General features: G+C 33.7%; 3 protein-coding genes across 11 annotated transcripts; 1 reads left to right on the forward strand and 2 right to left on the reverse strand.

The window, feature by feature from the left end:
- Positions 1–459: 459 nt before the first annotated feature.
- On the forward strand, positions 460–1,394 carry LOC18049740 (protein disulfide-isomerase LQY1, chloroplastic). The gene is made up of 3 exons (XM_006445443.2): positions 460–656; positions 796–892; positions 953–1,394. The coding sequence occupies exons 1-3, from the start codon at positions 522–524 to the stop codon at positions 1,144–1,146; spliced, it is 426 nt and encodes a 141-aa protein (XP_006445506.1). The 5' UTR covers positions 460–521; the 3' UTR covers positions 1,147–1,394.
- A 121-nt stretch (positions 1,395–1,515) lies between these two features.
- On the reverse strand, positions 1,516–4,468 carry LOC18049741. 9 transcript variants are annotated; one of them, XR_002906549.1, is made up of 8 exons: positions 4,265–4,468; positions 3,754–3,969; positions 3,528–3,644; positions 3,185–3,219; positions 2,555–2,655; positions 2,316–2,403; positions 2,162–2,176; positions 1,937–2,000 (listed from the first exon to the last, which is right to left on the reverse strand). XR_002906549.1 is itself a non-coding variant. In XM_024189077.1 (7 exons), exons 2-7 carry the CDS (start codon positions 3,927–3,929, stop codon positions 1,914–1,916), a joined length of 531 nt encoding a protein of 176 aa, XP_024044845.1. In that variant the 5' UTR covers positions 3,930–3,960; positions 4,265–4,468; the 3' UTR covers positions 1,516–1,913. The 9 variants fall into 9 exon arrangements, 6 of the variants coding, with proteins under 6 accessions (XP_024044845.1, XP_024044844.1, XP_006445508.1 ...); XM_024189077.1 differs by lacking the exon at positions 2,316–2,403 and having other exon boundaries at positions 1,516–2,000; positions 3,754–3,960; XM_024189076.1 differs by lacking the exon at positions 2,316–2,403 and having other exon boundaries at positions 1,516–2,000.
- A 337-nt stretch (positions 4,469–4,805) lies between these two features.
- LOC18049742 (protein NRT1/ PTR FAMILY 7.2) lies at positions 4,806–9,380 on the reverse strand. The gene is made up of 5 exons (XM_024187157.1): positions 9,208–9,380; positions 7,454–7,583; positions 7,008–7,225; positions 6,123–6,694; positions 4,806–5,945 (listed from the first exon to the last, which is right to left on the reverse strand). The coding sequence occupies exons 1-5, from the start codon at positions 9,232–9,234 to the stop codon at positions 5,051–5,053; spliced, it is 1,842 nt and encodes a 613-aa protein (XP_024042925.1). The 5' UTR covers positions 9,235–9,380; the 3' UTR covers positions 4,806–5,050.
- Between the last annotated feature and the right edge of the window lie 7,672 nt (positions 9,381–17,052).

Below are 17,052 nucleotides of genomic sequence, written 5' to 3' on the forward strand. Positions count from 1 at the left end.
TTCCATCATAAATCTTTACGACAACATATATATTTTTGCAATATAAAGATAATTATTAAGACAAAATATTTTTTCTCAAGTTTGCTAAGATAAGATTTAAAAAAATTATAATTTATTAAAATGTGTAGTTTATTCATATTTATAACTAGCTTATCTTCAGATCAGATTTTTTTAACTACATGAAGATAATTTTGTGTGGAATATAAGATTTTACTCTAACTATTTAGAATAAAATATATTGACTGTCGTTTATTGGTCTGTTGTGTAATTTAGGGCTAAGTACATAATTGTGTGTTAAAGGTCTGCCAACAACCCGAATTGTTGATAATAGAAAAATTAATTAATGTAGTTTTTTTTTTTTTAAAAAAAAAAAAAGAACAAGAAGGAGGAGGAGGAGGAGCAAAGAAAAGAAAAAATTAGAAGTGAAAAAGGGGGGGGGGGGGGGGAAAGAAGAGAAAATAAAACAGTTGAGGACGGGGGGCGGCGCAGGACATCGATTTTGGATAGGAAAGAAAAGAGAGATGCTAGGACTGCGAGTGGTGAGAAGAGCGACTCCATCAACAGTGGTTCGAAATCGAATAGAAGATGAAAGCAAAAGCAACGGGGTTCCTCTCTCCTTGTCTTTTAAGAAGCCATCTTGGGTGGTTCGAACCGAGGCAAGCTGCGCTTTATTTTATTTTGTTTTTCTCAAAAAGAAAAGAAAAATTATTTTATTCATTCATAGAGGCTAGAGCTATGAAGAAAAGAAAGAATTGAGCGTTTGTTCGTTTGATTGGTTTTGGTTTTGGGTTGCAGTCAAATGTTCGGAAACTAGCAAGGAAGAAGCCGGAGCCACCGTGTATTGTGTGCCATGGTACCGGAAGAGTTGATTGCTACAATTGTTCTGGAAAAGGTAAATTTCTCATTGACTTTTGACTTTATTATTATTGCCTATTCTTACTTATTAGCGCAGGCAGGACAAATAAGACTCATTTAACAATGCTTCCTAGAGGAGAATGGCCAAAATGGTGCAAGACATGCAGCGGCGGCGGACTCATCTACTGCTCCCGCTGTCTGGGAACCGGAGAGTACAGGTATCCTATGGGTTTCCATTTCGTGAAAAAGAGTGATTCTGATTCCGATGGCATCAAGCAGCACCACAATTGAAGAGGACAACCATAATATCTCTGATGACTTCCCTACGACTTCGTTGTATGCATGTAACTCGCACATCTATCATTTCAACTTTGAACAAGGAAAGCTTCTATTACTCCCACATCTCAGAAAGCCACTACTGTATGACTCCTACTGCTACTTGGAGTTATACGCTGCTTAATAATTACCAGGTCCATGCTTCATACCAATCCAATATTAACGTCTCAGAAGATGCACCTCGTTTTCTACTGCAAGTCGAATATTACTTTCATGGTGCTAAAAAGATGTTTAACATATTACATTGCGGAAGAAATAACACCTTCCCCCGCCTCTAAAAATTATTGGAATAATTAACAGTATAACTTTGACTGATGAGTAATATTAATAAACAGTGAAACTAGACACGATGATCCAGTTATTTATTTATTTATTTAGCAGAGACATACATATTATCAGTTGTCAGGCACGCATCATTTAGATTTTAGACACAAGACAATTGTGAATAACCCTATAACAAGAACGCAGAAATTAGTTGTGTTTCACGGAAGGTGAGAGTGTTATCTCATGTCATCCAAAACCACCTCCATGGCCCAAAACAAAATCTATCCAACTTAATTACGAAATCAGCCACCACTGGCTAGTTTTGAGATTTAGCAACTACAAAGCTTGGTGCAAAATCAAGAGATCTGATATCAATCAAGACCAGGCTGTAACCGAACCACACCACTTGGTAATTAATTTGAGATTAGCCTGTGTGTATATATATCTAATCATATGCATTAGGAAGAAACTCCATAGGGCAGAAGCGCAGCAGCCACAATTCTACCTTCCTCATTCAGTATGTTATAAGTTGATGCAGCATTCCTCTGCACAAGAGAGTATTCATCAGAATAGTATGAAAGCCATAGGAGCTGTCAGCACTTGTTTCAAGTCAAACTTTTGGGGTTGTAATTTCACGCTTCCCATTGTAAACAGAAGATATCATCACATCAATTCCTCACTACTTCATCTGGACAACAAATTATACCTTTGAAGGGGCATGCTGGAACAAACAGAGATAGAGATGTAAAGATTTATCAAGCTACATAGCCAGTGATGCTAGGTTATAGAACTTTCAGCAGAATTCATTGATTTCACCACAATTAATACTTATTCAATATTTCTGTCTTGCAATATCCCACCTTGACGGTATTTATCACCAATAATTTAATAACAACAGGGCTCTCAAAGCCTTAGATCAATGCCGAAATTTCTACAAATCTTCCTTTCCTACCTTCACAGAAATTTTCTGGTTAATTTCTTTGACAACAACCAAACTTTATCAATATACTAAGCTTTCTCATATGACACATAACCAACATAAAGCATAAATGCAACAGGTTAAGATTAAATAAAGTCAAATAATTAACAAAGAGAATACCGAGTCAATGGCTTCTAACTTCATGCCAGTAGACCGAATGAACTGTCGAAGTTCAGGATTGACAGGTTCAATGTACCTTCCACAGCCAAGGATCAAAATTTCTGAAACAAATTTTACACAAACTAAGATCAGCAAAAGGAGGGACAAGAAAAAAATGAACAGAGAGCAGCCCGATTTCTAGAAAGCATGTTGATTTCACCCCACCATCAAAGCATGAGGTTGGTTATATTATTCGTCATTTGTTTCTTAGTAAGTCAATGGCATAAGTTTCGTCAGACAAGCCTGAAAGGAAATGTTACTCAGTTCTCAAAGATGTTGGAAAAATAAATAGGATGCACAGTAAAACTTGTTGCCCCCTAAAGACAATATTAATGCTGAAACTTTAATAGTCAAATGTTTTGAGAAAAATAAAATCCAATACAAAATGTTATATATATATATATATATCCAAGAAAACAGTAGCATTTTGTCAAGGGTCAGTCTTGAGACGTGGATTTTGCACATTCCTGTAAATTCCCAAAAAATGACTTGGAACATCCAAAAGGGGCACAAAATGATTAGGTTGTAAAGCGTTATGTTCCTTTTGTTTCACCACATTTATTACCTATAAGATAAAGATTAAACTCTCACCTGGAATAGGCCGCACAAGTTGGAAGATAGATAAGCTGCACACGATATAAAGATAATGATATATCAGGTATCATTATACATAAACGTCACGAACTACAAATTTGAAGGGAAAGAATGCAGCAGGAGTCTAAGCAACAAATTGGGTATTATTCACGTTTAAACATGTGTCCTAGGAGGTCTAAGAGAATGAATCAAATTTAGAGATAAATGACCCTAGTTTCATCTCATGAATATAGATGTGATCCAAACGAAAACACAGCAGCCAAAACTCTAGAATCACTAATATCACAATCAACTCCCACAAAAGGCTATAGAGGCAAAAAGCAGCAGAGGTGACAGGTACCAGTTAGGAGTAATCTCAGAGAACTTTTTGGGAGTCCAAGACAAGAGCAGATTTCCAATACAAAGCAGGCTACCTTCATACTGAACCCCATTCACTGTGAAGCCTGTGTCAGTATACCTACATAGTGAAATTTAGGAATTGAAAAAAATAAACAAGGAACTAGGCTAGACAGTAAAGGAAGCATAGAACCAAAAGACTAGCTTTTATATATAAGGAAGAATGAAACCCTTGGAAGCGAAGCTGATCCTCGGGGACATTGTCAATGAGATTGATTTGATCATAAAGAGAGAAAGCACGCCTGAGGGATGGCAATGGTTGATTTGGAGCAGCCTTTGGGGAGCCCTTCCTTAAGCTTCTCATCAGATTGGGCAACGTCGTCACAGCTCTCTGCCTCACTGCCATCTCTTTAGTTTAGTTTACTCAATTCCTCTTCCTGTACAAACTTTTATGTTTTTCACCGAGTTCATATCAGTTACGAATAATGACATTATCTCCTCCCTGACGCTAATCAATAGACCAAAAGCAGCAACGTTTACGAAAAGAAAACCCTAGAAAGAATAAACTAATGGTGTCCACTAAAATTAACAAAATCAATATCATATAAAGACGATTTGAATAAAACCATACCGTTCGTGTTTGACTTCAAATGTGAATGCATCAAACAATGAATTAACAACAAAATTCACACACGAAGCAAAAGCAGTTCGCCAAAGGAAGGAAAAAAAAAAAATCATCACCTGAAAAATGGCTGATGGCAGAGTGAGTGCCACCAATGATGATTTCTCGGCGATGTGGAACGGTTAAGATTGACGGCAATCGGAATCAAATAAAGCGATGAAATTAATCAAACGGCAGGTACAGATAGGTAATTGTTTCTCGGGTTGACCAAATATCAGTCACTGAAGGCAGTGACTCGTTGTTTATTATTATTATTATTATGAAAGTGGTTTTTTTTTTTTTTTTTGTTGAGATTATGAAAGTGGTTTAAGTAAAAAGATTTACGAGTTTACTGCTGTTATTTTTATTTCTTCATCTCGTGTGAAGTACAGGCTTTTGGGCTTGGACGCATGCTTAGTGCGTGTCCACTCTGAAGAAGCCCAATGCTCTTTCTTTCATGAAAGATGACGCAATGCCTACTTAGATTTACCGAATCGTAGATATTGTTGTATCGAATGCAGTAGTAGTCGTAGTACCACTACTGAGACAATGCAAGAGGAGAAATTATGGAATATATCTATTGTATTATAACTATTTAATACATACATGATATGTGTAATTGAGTTTAATACAACCACCACTGAGTAATACAACAACGCTTGCTTGCAGAGAATAATTAATTAATTGTTCTTTCAGCTTGTGGTGTGCTCAACTAGAGAAATGAAAAGAGCGAGGCATTAACTCATTTCCCTAGTTTCATGGCAGAATACAATAATACTAATACAACACAAATTTCCCTCACTTCATTTTTATTTTTATGCATAACGAGGAAAATTTAATGGCATAATTAAGTCGCGCCTCAAAAGTCACACACACTGATCGATTATGTCATGTGCGTTATCCCCCACAGTCCTTTCCTCAAACTTGATATACTTGTACCATCTAGCGCATATGATGTAGATAAAGAGATCAGCTGTTGTTAAAGCTGCTAGTAGAAAATAAAACCTGTCTAGATGTCCTTTGTTTAGGTTTCCCGGGATCCAACCGGGTCTTGTAGAGATCTTCATCACTATTGTCACAAGCAGACTACTTACGTAATTTCCCAGTGATATGGATGTCATACATAATGCACTACCAAAGCTCTTCAATCCATCTGGCGCCTGCCCATTGAAGAACTCCAACTGACCCACATACATGAACACCTCTGATGCTCCTATTAGCACATACTGAGGAATTTGCCAAAATATGCTCAATGTGCTTGCTTTGCTTTCGCAACTGTTGCAATCTTTGATTGAGTATTTCAACCTGAATATTTCCACAACTCCTGCTGAAATCATTGCCATTATAGCTATTACAAGACCAACTCCCATTCTCTGAAGCTCGGTGAAACCTCTTGTCCCTGACTTCCTCGTTAGTCTTTCAACAAGTGGGTCTAGAACTCGCCTGTAAATGAATATGAAAGCAGCAACACTCAGAATGTCAAAACTAGACATGCTTGCCGGTGGGATGTGGAAGGTTGAAATGTTTGTTTTCATAGCAGCTCCTTGTTCCACGAAAAGAGATGCCATTTGAGTGAAAACTACAGAGTAGAGTATCGTGCATAGCCAGATTGGAAGGAGTCTCAGAATGCATTTCACTTCTTCCACTTGAGTCACGGTGCAAAGAACCCATGGATTGCGCATATCGATATTCTCCCCATCTCCCCCGTTATTTTTATCATTGTCAGATTTACGTGTGATGACAGCCGCTTTATCCAAGAATCTGCAAGACCATTACATTCGTTATGTTAACGTACATATATAACATTAGTGATCATCAAAGACATACATGCATGCAGCTTAATTATTAATCAATTAGATAATAATTAAATACTTCATTTTACACACATACAGAGTATATATGAATAAATTGAAGTGATTCATGAACTTAATTAATTACTTGAAGCCTTGAGTGTGGAGTATATTCCGAGCCCCATTCTGGGAAGTCTGTTTAATTCCATCTCTTTCGTAAAACAAGAGATCATGATCATCGTCACTGATCTGGACCTTCCATTTCCTAGTTGCAGCAACTACCACTTGGCAAATCCTGGAAAGAGGATTGCCAGTGGGTTTGAAGTGCCTGTATCTGGGAGTCCCAATGAGAAACAGGATGAGTGCCATAGTGGCAGAGCCAGCTGACGCCCAAAATCCCAGCGCCCACATTCCTTCGTCTTCAAAATATCCCAATATAGTATTCGAAAAGAGGGATCCCAGGTTCAAAGCCAAGTAGAAGTAGCTAAAAAAGGCTATTTTAGAGTGCCCTTCCTTGGGGTCCTCTTCATCAAATTGATCTGCCCCAAATGTAGCTATATTTGGTTGGTATCCCCCATTTCCTAGGGCGGTCAGGTATATAGACAGATAGAACAACGCCATATGCAGGGATGAATGGGATCCACATGGATTTCCTTCATCACCGCAGCCACTGGGTTTCAGTAAGAATGCGTAGCTTGATACTGATAATGATACCAGTCCCTGTAACATTACATGAAATTAATTAGATGTGGAAGTGCACGAGTGCTGATAGTGCTTATGAAGAATATATATTTTATTGTTGTGTTGAAAAGTAGTTTATAAATTGTAAATGATGTTTACAATGCTGTAAAAATTGTTTACAAGGATGTGAATATATGAATGCATATATATACACACACAATATAATTTAATTATTAGTACACTAATTAATTAAATAATTTAATGAGCCGATGGGGAGATACTATATATTTTTATTGAATTTTAATGCATGCATGTATAATTGCCAAGTTGCACAAATGTTATTATCACTTACAATGACAAAGATGGCCTGGAAGATGGCACAAGTTTTGTATCTTCCCCAGTAGGAGTCACTGAGGAAGGCGCCAAGCAAAGAGAAAATATAGACGGTGCCTGTCCATTTGCTGACATTATTTGCCGCGTCAGCATTGTTCTGCCCCACAACCCTAGTCAAAAACAATACCAAGTTGACTCCTACCCCAAAAAATGCCAAAGTAGCCAGCCCTTGATTCACTGAAGAAAAATTAAGGCATCAAAATAGAAATTCATAAAATATTAATTAGTTAAGGGGATCTTAAACGCATATATGTTAACAATACTGCTTAATTGACGTTACGAGATTTTGATAAAACATGTGCAAAGACCAAACTGTTCAAGTGGTTATTAACAACTTGTAATAAATTAAGACTATGATAATTAATTAAGAACCAATTCAAGTACGTATGAGCGATGGGTAGTTACCTAAAATTAGAATTCCAGCAATCCAAGTTCCAGTTCTTCTTTTGATTGCGGGGCGGCCATGCCGATCAACAGCTCCATCAAGGGTGCAAGCCTCTTCCTGATCATTTTTTATCTTCTCCTTTACGATAACCTGAAATATTTTTAAACATCTAAATGCAAGCTTACAAAAAAAACATTAAACGACTGATCTCTTACGATTTCAGGGAGATGATTCTCTACTTATATGTATACACGCACACACACTTCATCATTAACCAGTAGTCACAGCGTTATAGATAGTTCAAATATATATATATATACAGACATTCGCGAAAGTATATGGGAGGCCAAAAAGCAATCAACTTCATTATATAAGTATCAGTTGAAATTTAAAATAAAAAAAAAAGAAAAAGAAAAGAAAAGATAGGACAGTAATGTAAATCTAATGCTCCAACTAAAATTGTTTTTAGCATTATTGAATTTGTATAGCTGTAATTTAAAAGTTAAGAGTACTACTAAAATAGTTGATAAATATTAACTTAAAATTTAATTTTATTAGAATCATACAGTATCTTAAAATTAATGCATGCCCCCGTTATGAGAATGACTTCCACCTAATTAACTAACTCGGCACAACAATATTTGGATGAAGTAAAAAACTGGAAAAAGAAAGAGGATCAAGCAAGCGTAGACAAGTTCACTTTCTATTAAATTAAATTTTTTGTTTTTACTTTGACCCGTAATTAATTAAGCACTGGAGTTATACTTAATGATTGCAGTGGTGACTCACCTTGATGGTGCACTACACGTTTCCACTGCCTCAGACTCAAACACAACACTTGCATGTTAACCGATAATATATAATAGGCCGGAGATTGCCAGTTATATATTCTTCTGTTCGATTGAGTTAGGTTAGCAATATATACAAATATTATTTGGATTTAATGGAGTTACGTACGTATTACCCTACTCTGTGCCCGTACCATATTAAAATCTTCTAAGGAAAGAAGTCTAAAAATGATCCGCCTCGCGAGCCAGGAAAACTGGAAGAACCTTAAACAATTATGATTCGTATAAAGCACACACATACATACACACACTTGTGTGTGTGTGTATAATTTTTCTCTAACTAGTACATCCTACCACTAAAAATATAAAAAAATTTAGATTTCAACATATTGCTGACTACATTTTTTTTTTTTATTAGTGTATTGAAATTTATTTATTTTTTATCTGTTACTAATATATATATAGACACACCGACACACACTCACGTGTAGGCATTTTTTTTTTTTTGGGTCCAAATACGTTATTAAGTTATATGGTTTAATAGAATCAGTTTTTCATTTACTATAAATGCATGTGATTCAATAATATATTTCATTGATCCTATCAAAATATATGGCTTAATAGCATATCCTCGTGAGAAAAATTGAGGGTTCTCATATAAGAGAATGATTGTGTGTGCTGTGTGTGTAAATCATTATCTAAAAAGAGATTCATTTATTGTAATAAAAAATAAGACAAAAAATATAAATATAAATATATTATATGATAAAATATACTGACTTAGAGTATTTATTTTTCTTATCTTTTAGTTTGTCCCTTACTTTATTTAAATCCCTCAATTGAACTCTCCAATACTAGGGCAGATAGTAGAGAAGAAAGAGAATTATAACAAACTAAACGAAGGGAAAAAAAAAAAAAAGGTTACCGCAAGCGTTTTCACATACGGTAAGAACAAATTAATTAATATATACACTCATTTCACAAACCTCATTGCAAACGTTTGATAAAGCCATTGTAGCAGTCTGGCAATGTTAGATGCTTAGCGAAAGATTTGGAGATAAGAGAAAGATGGTGAAATTAGGAAATAAGAGAAGAACAATTTCAGCACGATATCAAGTTAGTGCATATATTTATATGTGTGTGAGGGGATGCGGGTGGCTCTAATGGGGAAAGGTGTGTGTTAATTGTCATAAAACAAGTATTTATAGAGAGGATTGGGAGAAATTAGTGAACGAACGGCTGTGGTAACGTGATCAACGTGAGAAGGCAGATGCACGTAAAAGGAAGCGACAGGGTGGGCCGGGGCAAAAGCTTGGCGACAATATTGTTGGGATACAGTCATGCGTGCATCATCAATGATTGTCTGCGTCAGCTGCTTTCAAATGACTAAAATGATCGTCTGTCATGTCGTTTTCAATTGATAATCAGACTAGTTGGCTGGGATTAAGCTGTCCTGACATTGACGTGTTTTGAATCCATGCATTTGGCGTTTGCCTCTAGCTAGCCATCATCAATTCACTCTTAATTATTCTGCCATCGTAAATTTTTTTTAGGATTCTTATTAATAATATGAACAGTAATATAGGAATTAGGATCTTTTCTGAGTTTTAAAACTCTCTTATGTTCATATGTCTTTCATTTATAGTGTAAAGACAGGATTTAATTGTTTTTTTTATTTATTTTTTAAATTCATTAAGTACTAATCATTAACTGAATATTTATTCAAATCATGAGAAAATTTAGACGGGCAGCCCTTACGTACATTCCCCCTCAATGATTTCTTAGCGTAATACATCTACTCCAGCTAATTAATGACAAATAATAATACATATTATATATATTAAAGTAAGTATGGTTGTTGCTTACGGGTGGGGTTCCACTGAGCGGGCAAAATTTGACTTAATTACTATATACAGCGGATAATCATAATTTGCTTCAACATCAGCTTTCCGGGCATAATTACGGGGTCAAAATTGTGGAGTGGAAACGAAAGCTTAGTGGGTTTTTTTTTAATCTATATATCATCATACTTTTAGTTTAATTTGAGGGCAATAAAAGCTTTGAACAGAAAGCGGACCAAGGGCGTCGCTTTATATTTAGAAGCCGGCCGGTCTACATGTATATATATATTATGTAGCTTCTAGCCTCAAGTTGGCTGCTAATAAGAGAGTAGTAAGTTTGCCAATCAAAAAACGTATAACGAAAAAATAGGTGGGCGAGAAAATTGGTAGGAGGATTAAAGTAATTAACCAATAAATTAAAATATAACTTTTACAATATGTGAATAACATATATAAGCTAGGTTGAGATAGATCAATTGTGTTATCACCACCACCACTGTTTGAATTATACTCTCTCGTGATTTAATTACTATATGAGCATTGATTGATATCTTAACATGTGTGCACTTTTGTTTATGTACAATAAAAATATATAGTTCTTGATTACGTATGAAAAATATCTAGAACTTACTTTTGACTAAAATTCAAAGAAGTTGTTGGAAAGTCTATTTGAAATCAAATAGTTGTGGTGGAGGAGGTCTTTTATTTGATTTCTTCCACTCGTATAGCTTAGGCCTTAGAGTGTGAATTGAATGTCAAAAGTAAATAAAAAAAAAAAAAAAAAGAATATGCACGAAAGAAACAGAGAAACCGTATCTTAGAAAGTGTGGGTTGAGAAAACAGTAAAAAGGCCAGGGGAGAAGAGGCTGGCTATATATGGGTTCCTGAACGGAGTGGATTTTTCATTTATATTATTACACTCAGTTGACTATTAATTAATTAAGAAAAGTGACACAACTTATTATCATCATTCGACTTCCAGATTCAGAAAAAGTATTAGTTTTGGTTAATTTTGTTGTTGTAGTATGTTTGATTAATGCATGAAAATGAACAACCGCACCTAATATCAGTTAATTACTTGATTAATTATATATGATATTGGCGCAAAGCATATGCATGTGGTTTTTTTTTTTTTTTTAAATAAAAATATAAAAAAAATATATAAAAGGGTATAAAAGTTTCAAGTGCAATCGTGAGGGTCGGTCAATATATGCATGCTAGCTAGCAATATATTCCAGCTGTCGGCACTCTTGCACACGCACAGTACTCACCATTGCACATAGGACAAATTACCGATGCCGGCTGATACTCCCGAGTCCGATATTTCAGAGAAGCGTCATTCAAATTTGTCTGTTTCATTTGAGTTTTATAATTATCCAACTGAACATCTTGCAAATTAGAAAGCCACTTACAGCAGATGGTTAGTTTTTCTCTCATTAAAATTAATATATCACTTATTATTTTTAAAATATTTTATGATTTCCTACACACACAAAAAAAAAATTTAAGGAAAAAGATAGATAAATGAATTACAAAACTATTGTACATGCATTTATAGATTATAAAAAGGAGATTATCAGTTTTCTCCAATTAAAACTAATATAGATCATTTACCTCTTATTATTTTTATAGTACTTAATAATCCCCTTGCACAAAAAAATTAAGGAAAAAGATGGGTAAATGAATCACTTGTTTGATATTTATCTTCGAATATAAAATAATACTTATTGTAAGAAGATGTTTAAAAATGAATAAAAAGTACCCAAAAAAAAACTTATTATTATTTTTTATTCACCCCGAAACTTATATTTCATATTTTTAATATTTAAATCTTTCTATTTTAATTTCAAGTTAAATGATTTATTTAACTTATAATCAATAAGAATAAAAGTGTATCTTAAAATAAGGAAAATAATATAAAATTATGGTGTCAAGGAGTTATTGGTATTATAAATATAATACATTTATGATGTAAGTGGTTTATATCGATTTTAGTTAGGAGAAAATTGACAATCTCCTTAATATAAATATATATAATAAGTTCATTTCACTTGTAATGCAAAAGACTTGAAATGAATGAATATAATATGTATAAGATTTTGATCAAATGAGTGCTATGCCGGATGTTATATTGCGCAACAAGATGCATTTCTATTTAACAAATTGAGGATGCCACTAAAATATAAAAGAATATAGATTTCAATACATTGGAAACTTTTTTTTATCAGTTAGTTATATTGAAATCTATATTTTTTTGTCTGGTAATGACAAAATGAGGATGTCCTCATTAAAAAAGAGGAAATTTTTTTTATATGAATTCTTCTCTAATGAGGACATCAGAAACTTTTTTTTATCAATTAGTTTGTATTAAAATTTGTATTTTTTGTGTGCTAATGACATCTTCATTTTGTTAAAATTAGTTTGTCCTCATTGAAAAAGAAAAAAAAAATCTATATGAGTTCTTCTCTAATGAGGACATCGTTAAAGAGAGGATACTAATAGTAGACAAAAAAATATTGATTTCAATATACTAATGACAAAAAAAACATAATATCTAATGCATTGAAATATGCATTTTTATATTTTAGTGGTATCCCTCCCCCCAACACAATAATAATAATAATAATAATAATAATAATACTTATTTTATTAGCAGAATTTAATACACTACAAAAAACATATATTGTATTACAATTTATTTTTTAATCATTTAGTTTGTCCTTTATTTTATTAAAATTTATATTTTTTATATTTTAGTGATACAATTAAAGAGAGAATGACATCAATTATATATATATGTTTGTTTGTATGTATGTATGTATATTGTAGATAAGGTCCGGTAAAGTAACTCGAGGGGACAATGTCAATTGTAAATATCATGTGACGCGTGCGAGCCCCTTTTGCTTTCGGGGGCCAATCCAAAAACCAAAAAAGAGGGAAATTTTTTCCAAATTGGTAGGTTGTAGGTTAAGACTTTCAAGCAACATGGGGCACGAGACTTGGATTGGAAGAGGAGACATGACCCGAGGAAAATCTGAAACGCTGAAGGTCGTATTCAATTCAAGCACGTCCCTTCTTAATTATAAAATTGCTGCTTATCAGTAAAGTAAGCATACATATAATTAATAATAAATTAGAGATTACTCTCAATTGAAAAAAAAAATAAGGACACGTCACATCCGCAAATATTGTATAATTAATAAGCAGAAGCCAAAATCTAATCCTTCTTATCTTATGGAAAGAGACGCTTGCTTATCACCGCCGCCGAGATGCTGATCCTAGCAGAGTCGTCAGCAAGTTGCTGCTTTTAAAACATGTTTGGTTTGTCTTCTTTTCTTTGGTTCATTTTCATTTGTTGAATAAGCAAAGCCCTCATTGACTACTTGAACTAAAATTTAAATTTAAAATTAATTACTTCCAACCAAAGCATGCGATTTGCGGATAAATTTTCTTTTGGGATTGAAAAGTTAAGGCATCTAATTACCAAGTAGTCGTTCGTTCATCTTCAAGAGCCAAGACCTTAATGATCGTTACTCCTACTTATATTGACTAATCAACAATGTAATCAGTAGAGATTTTTCTTTTACCAGATATATATATGTTTAAGATAAAATCAAACTCCATTTTCTTTTGTTGTGGCTGACCACTGATCCGTAGTTGTCTTTGTCTTAGCTAAACAGATATCCTCCGACGATGTTCGTTTGAAGATGACACTTATCTAACTCCACTACTTCTCTTTCATTTTGTCTATAAAGCTCATTGAACGGGCCTATCAATGCGGTCCAACAAGTTGGGCCTTGGCGTCTGTCGGCTCGGGAACCGCATTTTATCTTCTCTAATGGGCCTTTTAACTAGGGGTGGGTTTTGTTCTTAGAAATCAGAATTCGATTTGGTTCTAAAGTTTAGTTCCGTTTGTTTCATTTCCGTTTAGTTATAACAGTTTTCAATTTTCATCTGTATTTACTAAACTATACATTCTTACAAATTTATAGTTTTCACCAGTATTAACTCTATACATAGTGTTACTATGTGCATAAAAATAAAGTCCTTAATTCAAACCAAATAATGAAAGTCCCAACAACAATTCATAAATGCACTTCATTTTTTTGAATTTCACCATAAATTATAAAATCCATATTAACCAAAAAAAATAAAATATCACAAGCCTTCAATATCACATTATCATTGATAAAAGCAATTCCAAAAGTTTCATTGCCAACAGCATTCACCAAAACTCCACAACGACACATAAGTCACAACCACATCCACCATTCATATTACCTACATCCAATATTCATATTACCTACATCAATGTAAGTCAAGCACTAATAATAAAATAAAATAAAATAAAATAAAATAAAATAAAATGAAATGAAATGAAATGACATTTAATACTTAATAAATAGACGTATATCAAATTTAGTGCCTAAATGTTCTTTATTGAAACTTAGACCCATACAATTGTAGCCTAACACAACTTAGCATTTACTGAACATTAATTGAAAATTCAAGATCCACCTCCACGTTTATAAATATTTACAAAAGAGGACAAGTCCTTCGTGAAAACTGAACAAAGGAATAGTTGGCTTGGGAATTGAGATAGCTTAATTCATTGACTTTGAGTTCAAACGTCTATGTGTTTGAGATCTAAATGTATTTTTTTTTTAAAATAAGGTTTACGAAATGCTAAGTTGGTCTGCCATTGATGATTAACGATGTTTCACACGAAGAAAATTTGAACAAATTAAATAAGGTTCAAATTACATAAAGAATAAACTTAGATTAAAATTCTATAGAACATATCTTCTATAAGTTGATCCATAAACTCGTTTTCTTCAATAATTAATCAGGTTTGTGGTTGTATCTACAAAAAGAGATGACCATAACCAATTTTGTGACAATTTCAACACTTTAACTAAGTCAAGAGTCAAATAACTTCTATATTTATTTAGTGTGTGACCTCTGGTACTGAGATGCAACAGTAGACACAGAATAACAAAAATATTTCTTACTAAACTCGCTAGGATTAGATAATTGACACTATTTATCCTCCACCACAACAAAATATCAAACCCCGTGACCAAATTATTTTTGTTGCAACTTTTTTTATTATTCTCCATTAAGTGGAAATCTAACTCAATTAACAACTCGGTGTTATGTTTATTAACAACAGCCGCTTCATTGGATTCAAAGGAAGGTTCGTCAATCATAACATCATGATCATCATTCAAATCTTAAAAATTTTAACCACTACCACTTCCACAACAAAAGTTTGGCTTCAATTTCCACTTTTGCTTGCACTTCCACTTCCACTCCCACTTCACCTCATTTTACATTGTGCATTATGAAACTTAGAAAGACTAATCAACGATTTTTTTTTTAAACGATTCCCTTTATGTCATCACATTTGGAACTATCCTTACCATATACTTTCTCAAAGCAATGTGTTGTGAATTTCATTTTAACCTGTTGATAAAGTACAAAGACAACAATGAGCAACTTATTTATCTTGACAGTGCCCTCCCAATTCTTATTAAATTTTCTCTTTATTTTAGTTACCGTTAAACTCAAAAGGCTATCATTCGGATTACATAATGATTTCAAAAATTATTCAATTTGACATATCAAATTGTCACAAATATTTAATATTGGTTACAATAAAAAAAACACCGTTAATAAAGCCAAAGTAGATTTAGTATCATGTATCAAAGTGTAACAAATATTTAATGTCATCTTCAAAGAAGAAGAAAAAGAAAATGCCAAAGCAACATTATAAAAGGTTTTTAACTTGACTACACTCTTACACCCTCCCAATCACTAGTCAAGTTGACCCCTCTTTTTTTTTTTGCTCCCACTCTCTTCTTCATTTAAAATAAGCATCATAATGCTGGTCTTCAAGTGTCATCTAATTAAATACTAGCTTCAAGTCTCAACATGGAATATATGGGATTTGATCTAATAGGATAATCCAAAATCACACTTCTTTAACAATTAATATTCTCTTCTTGCACACAATTTTGAAATGCTTACATCTCTGTGGTGAGAGATGTCACATGCTTTACAATATTACAAATACTAACTATTCACTCGAAGGCTTAAAAACGTGGTTATAACTTCTTACCCACACCTGTGCACGCCTTCCAGAGTTAACAAATATTTTGTAGCATCAGGATCATGTCCTCCTTGGATTAATGGATTCTTAGGAATTAAAATTGCTAATCCTAAGGCAGCCATCATGAATGAACATACCACAATTAGTGCAAATGAACATCTGAAACTAATCCTTGGGCCATTTTGGTATATCAAGTTATATATAATCTGGTTTGGTTTTGTTGATTTGATTGTGATGAAAATTTGGATGTTGAGAGTGTGAGTTTTACAGGGCATGCCTTTTAACTATTACATTCGAATTCAACGTTCATTTGTAACTTGAGGGGGTATGGGCGAGCGAGGGAGGAGGTGGGGATTTGGGACATTAATTATTTGTCATACGTTATAGAGTAGGTTACATATTGCCTCTTGCCTTTCTACAATTTAGAAATTACTCCAAAAACCTTTAAATATGGTCATTAAGGCCCCCAACACAGTAATTTCAAGTTTCCCAGTCACCACGTCGGCCAAATATGAAAGCCTTAACATAAATTTCTACATGAAAGGTTGATTATTAATAGCAGCAGGTCACCAGAAAAATGCTTCGAAGGAAAGCGAGCAAAATCACAGTGAAAATCGAAGACAAAGAAGAACTCGAACAAAACTGCAAATCGCCTTCAACCTTCGCCGCCAACCACAAAACCGCTTCAACTCATCATTATTAATCAATTCTAATATCAAGATAAAATGGATTACTTCAAAGAAGGATGAATTAACATTCATCAAGATATCTTTTGAAATTCAATACTTTCAGAAATTGTGCCAACAATACTCTCCAAAATTGACTCTTGACATCATAAAAATCGAGTTAAGTCAGATGAGTTTCTAGATAAGTCACCA

This window comes from Citrus clementina, unplaced genomic scaffold (assembly GCF_000493195.1).
Source record: "Citrus clementina cultivar Clemenules unplaced genomic scaffold, Citrus_clementina_v1.0 scaffold_3, whole genome shotgun sequence".
NCBI classification, from domain to species: Eukaryota; Viridiplantae; Streptophyta; class Magnoliopsida; order Sapindales; family Rutaceae; genus Citrus; species Citrus x clementina.

Bases quoted from the DNA above. Each gene is read 5' to 3' on its own strand.
- LOC18049740 (XM_006445443.2), top strand. From the start codon at position 522: ATGCTAGGACTGCGAGTGGTGAGAAGAGCGACTCCATCAACAGTGGTT. The intron at 657-795 runs GCAAGCTGCGCT...TTTGGGTTGCAG, and splicing joins CTTGGGTGGTTCGAACCGAG to TCAAATGTTCGGAAACTAGC. The intron at 893-952 runs GTAAATTTCTCA...TTATTAGCGCAG, and splicing joins CTACAATTGTTCTGGAAAAG to GCAGGACAAATAAGACTCAT.
- LOC18049741 (XM_024189077.1), bottom strand. From the start codon at position 3,929: ATGGCAGTGAGGCAGAGAGCTGTGACGACGTTGCCCAATCTGATGAGA. The intron at 3,645-3,753 runs GTTTCATTCTTC...TTCACTATGTAG, and splicing joins GATCAGCTTCGCTTCCAAGG to GTATACTGACACAGGCTTCA. The intron at 2,656-3,184 runs GTGAGAGTTTAA...AATTTGTTTCAG, and splicing joins ACTTGTGCGGCCTATTCCAG to AAATTTTGATCCTTGGCTGT.
- LOC18049742 (XM_024187157.1), bottom strand. From the start codon at position 9,234: ATGGCTTTATCAAACGTTTGCAATGAG. The intron at 7,584-9,207 runs GTTTGTGAAATG...AAAATATTTCAG, and splicing joins TATCAAACGTTTGCAATGAG to GTTATCGTAAAGGAGAAGAT. The intron at 5,946-6,122 runs GTAATTAATTAA...ATGGTCTTGCAG, and splicing joins CTCCACACTCAAGGCTTCAA to ATTCTTGGATAAAGCGGCTG.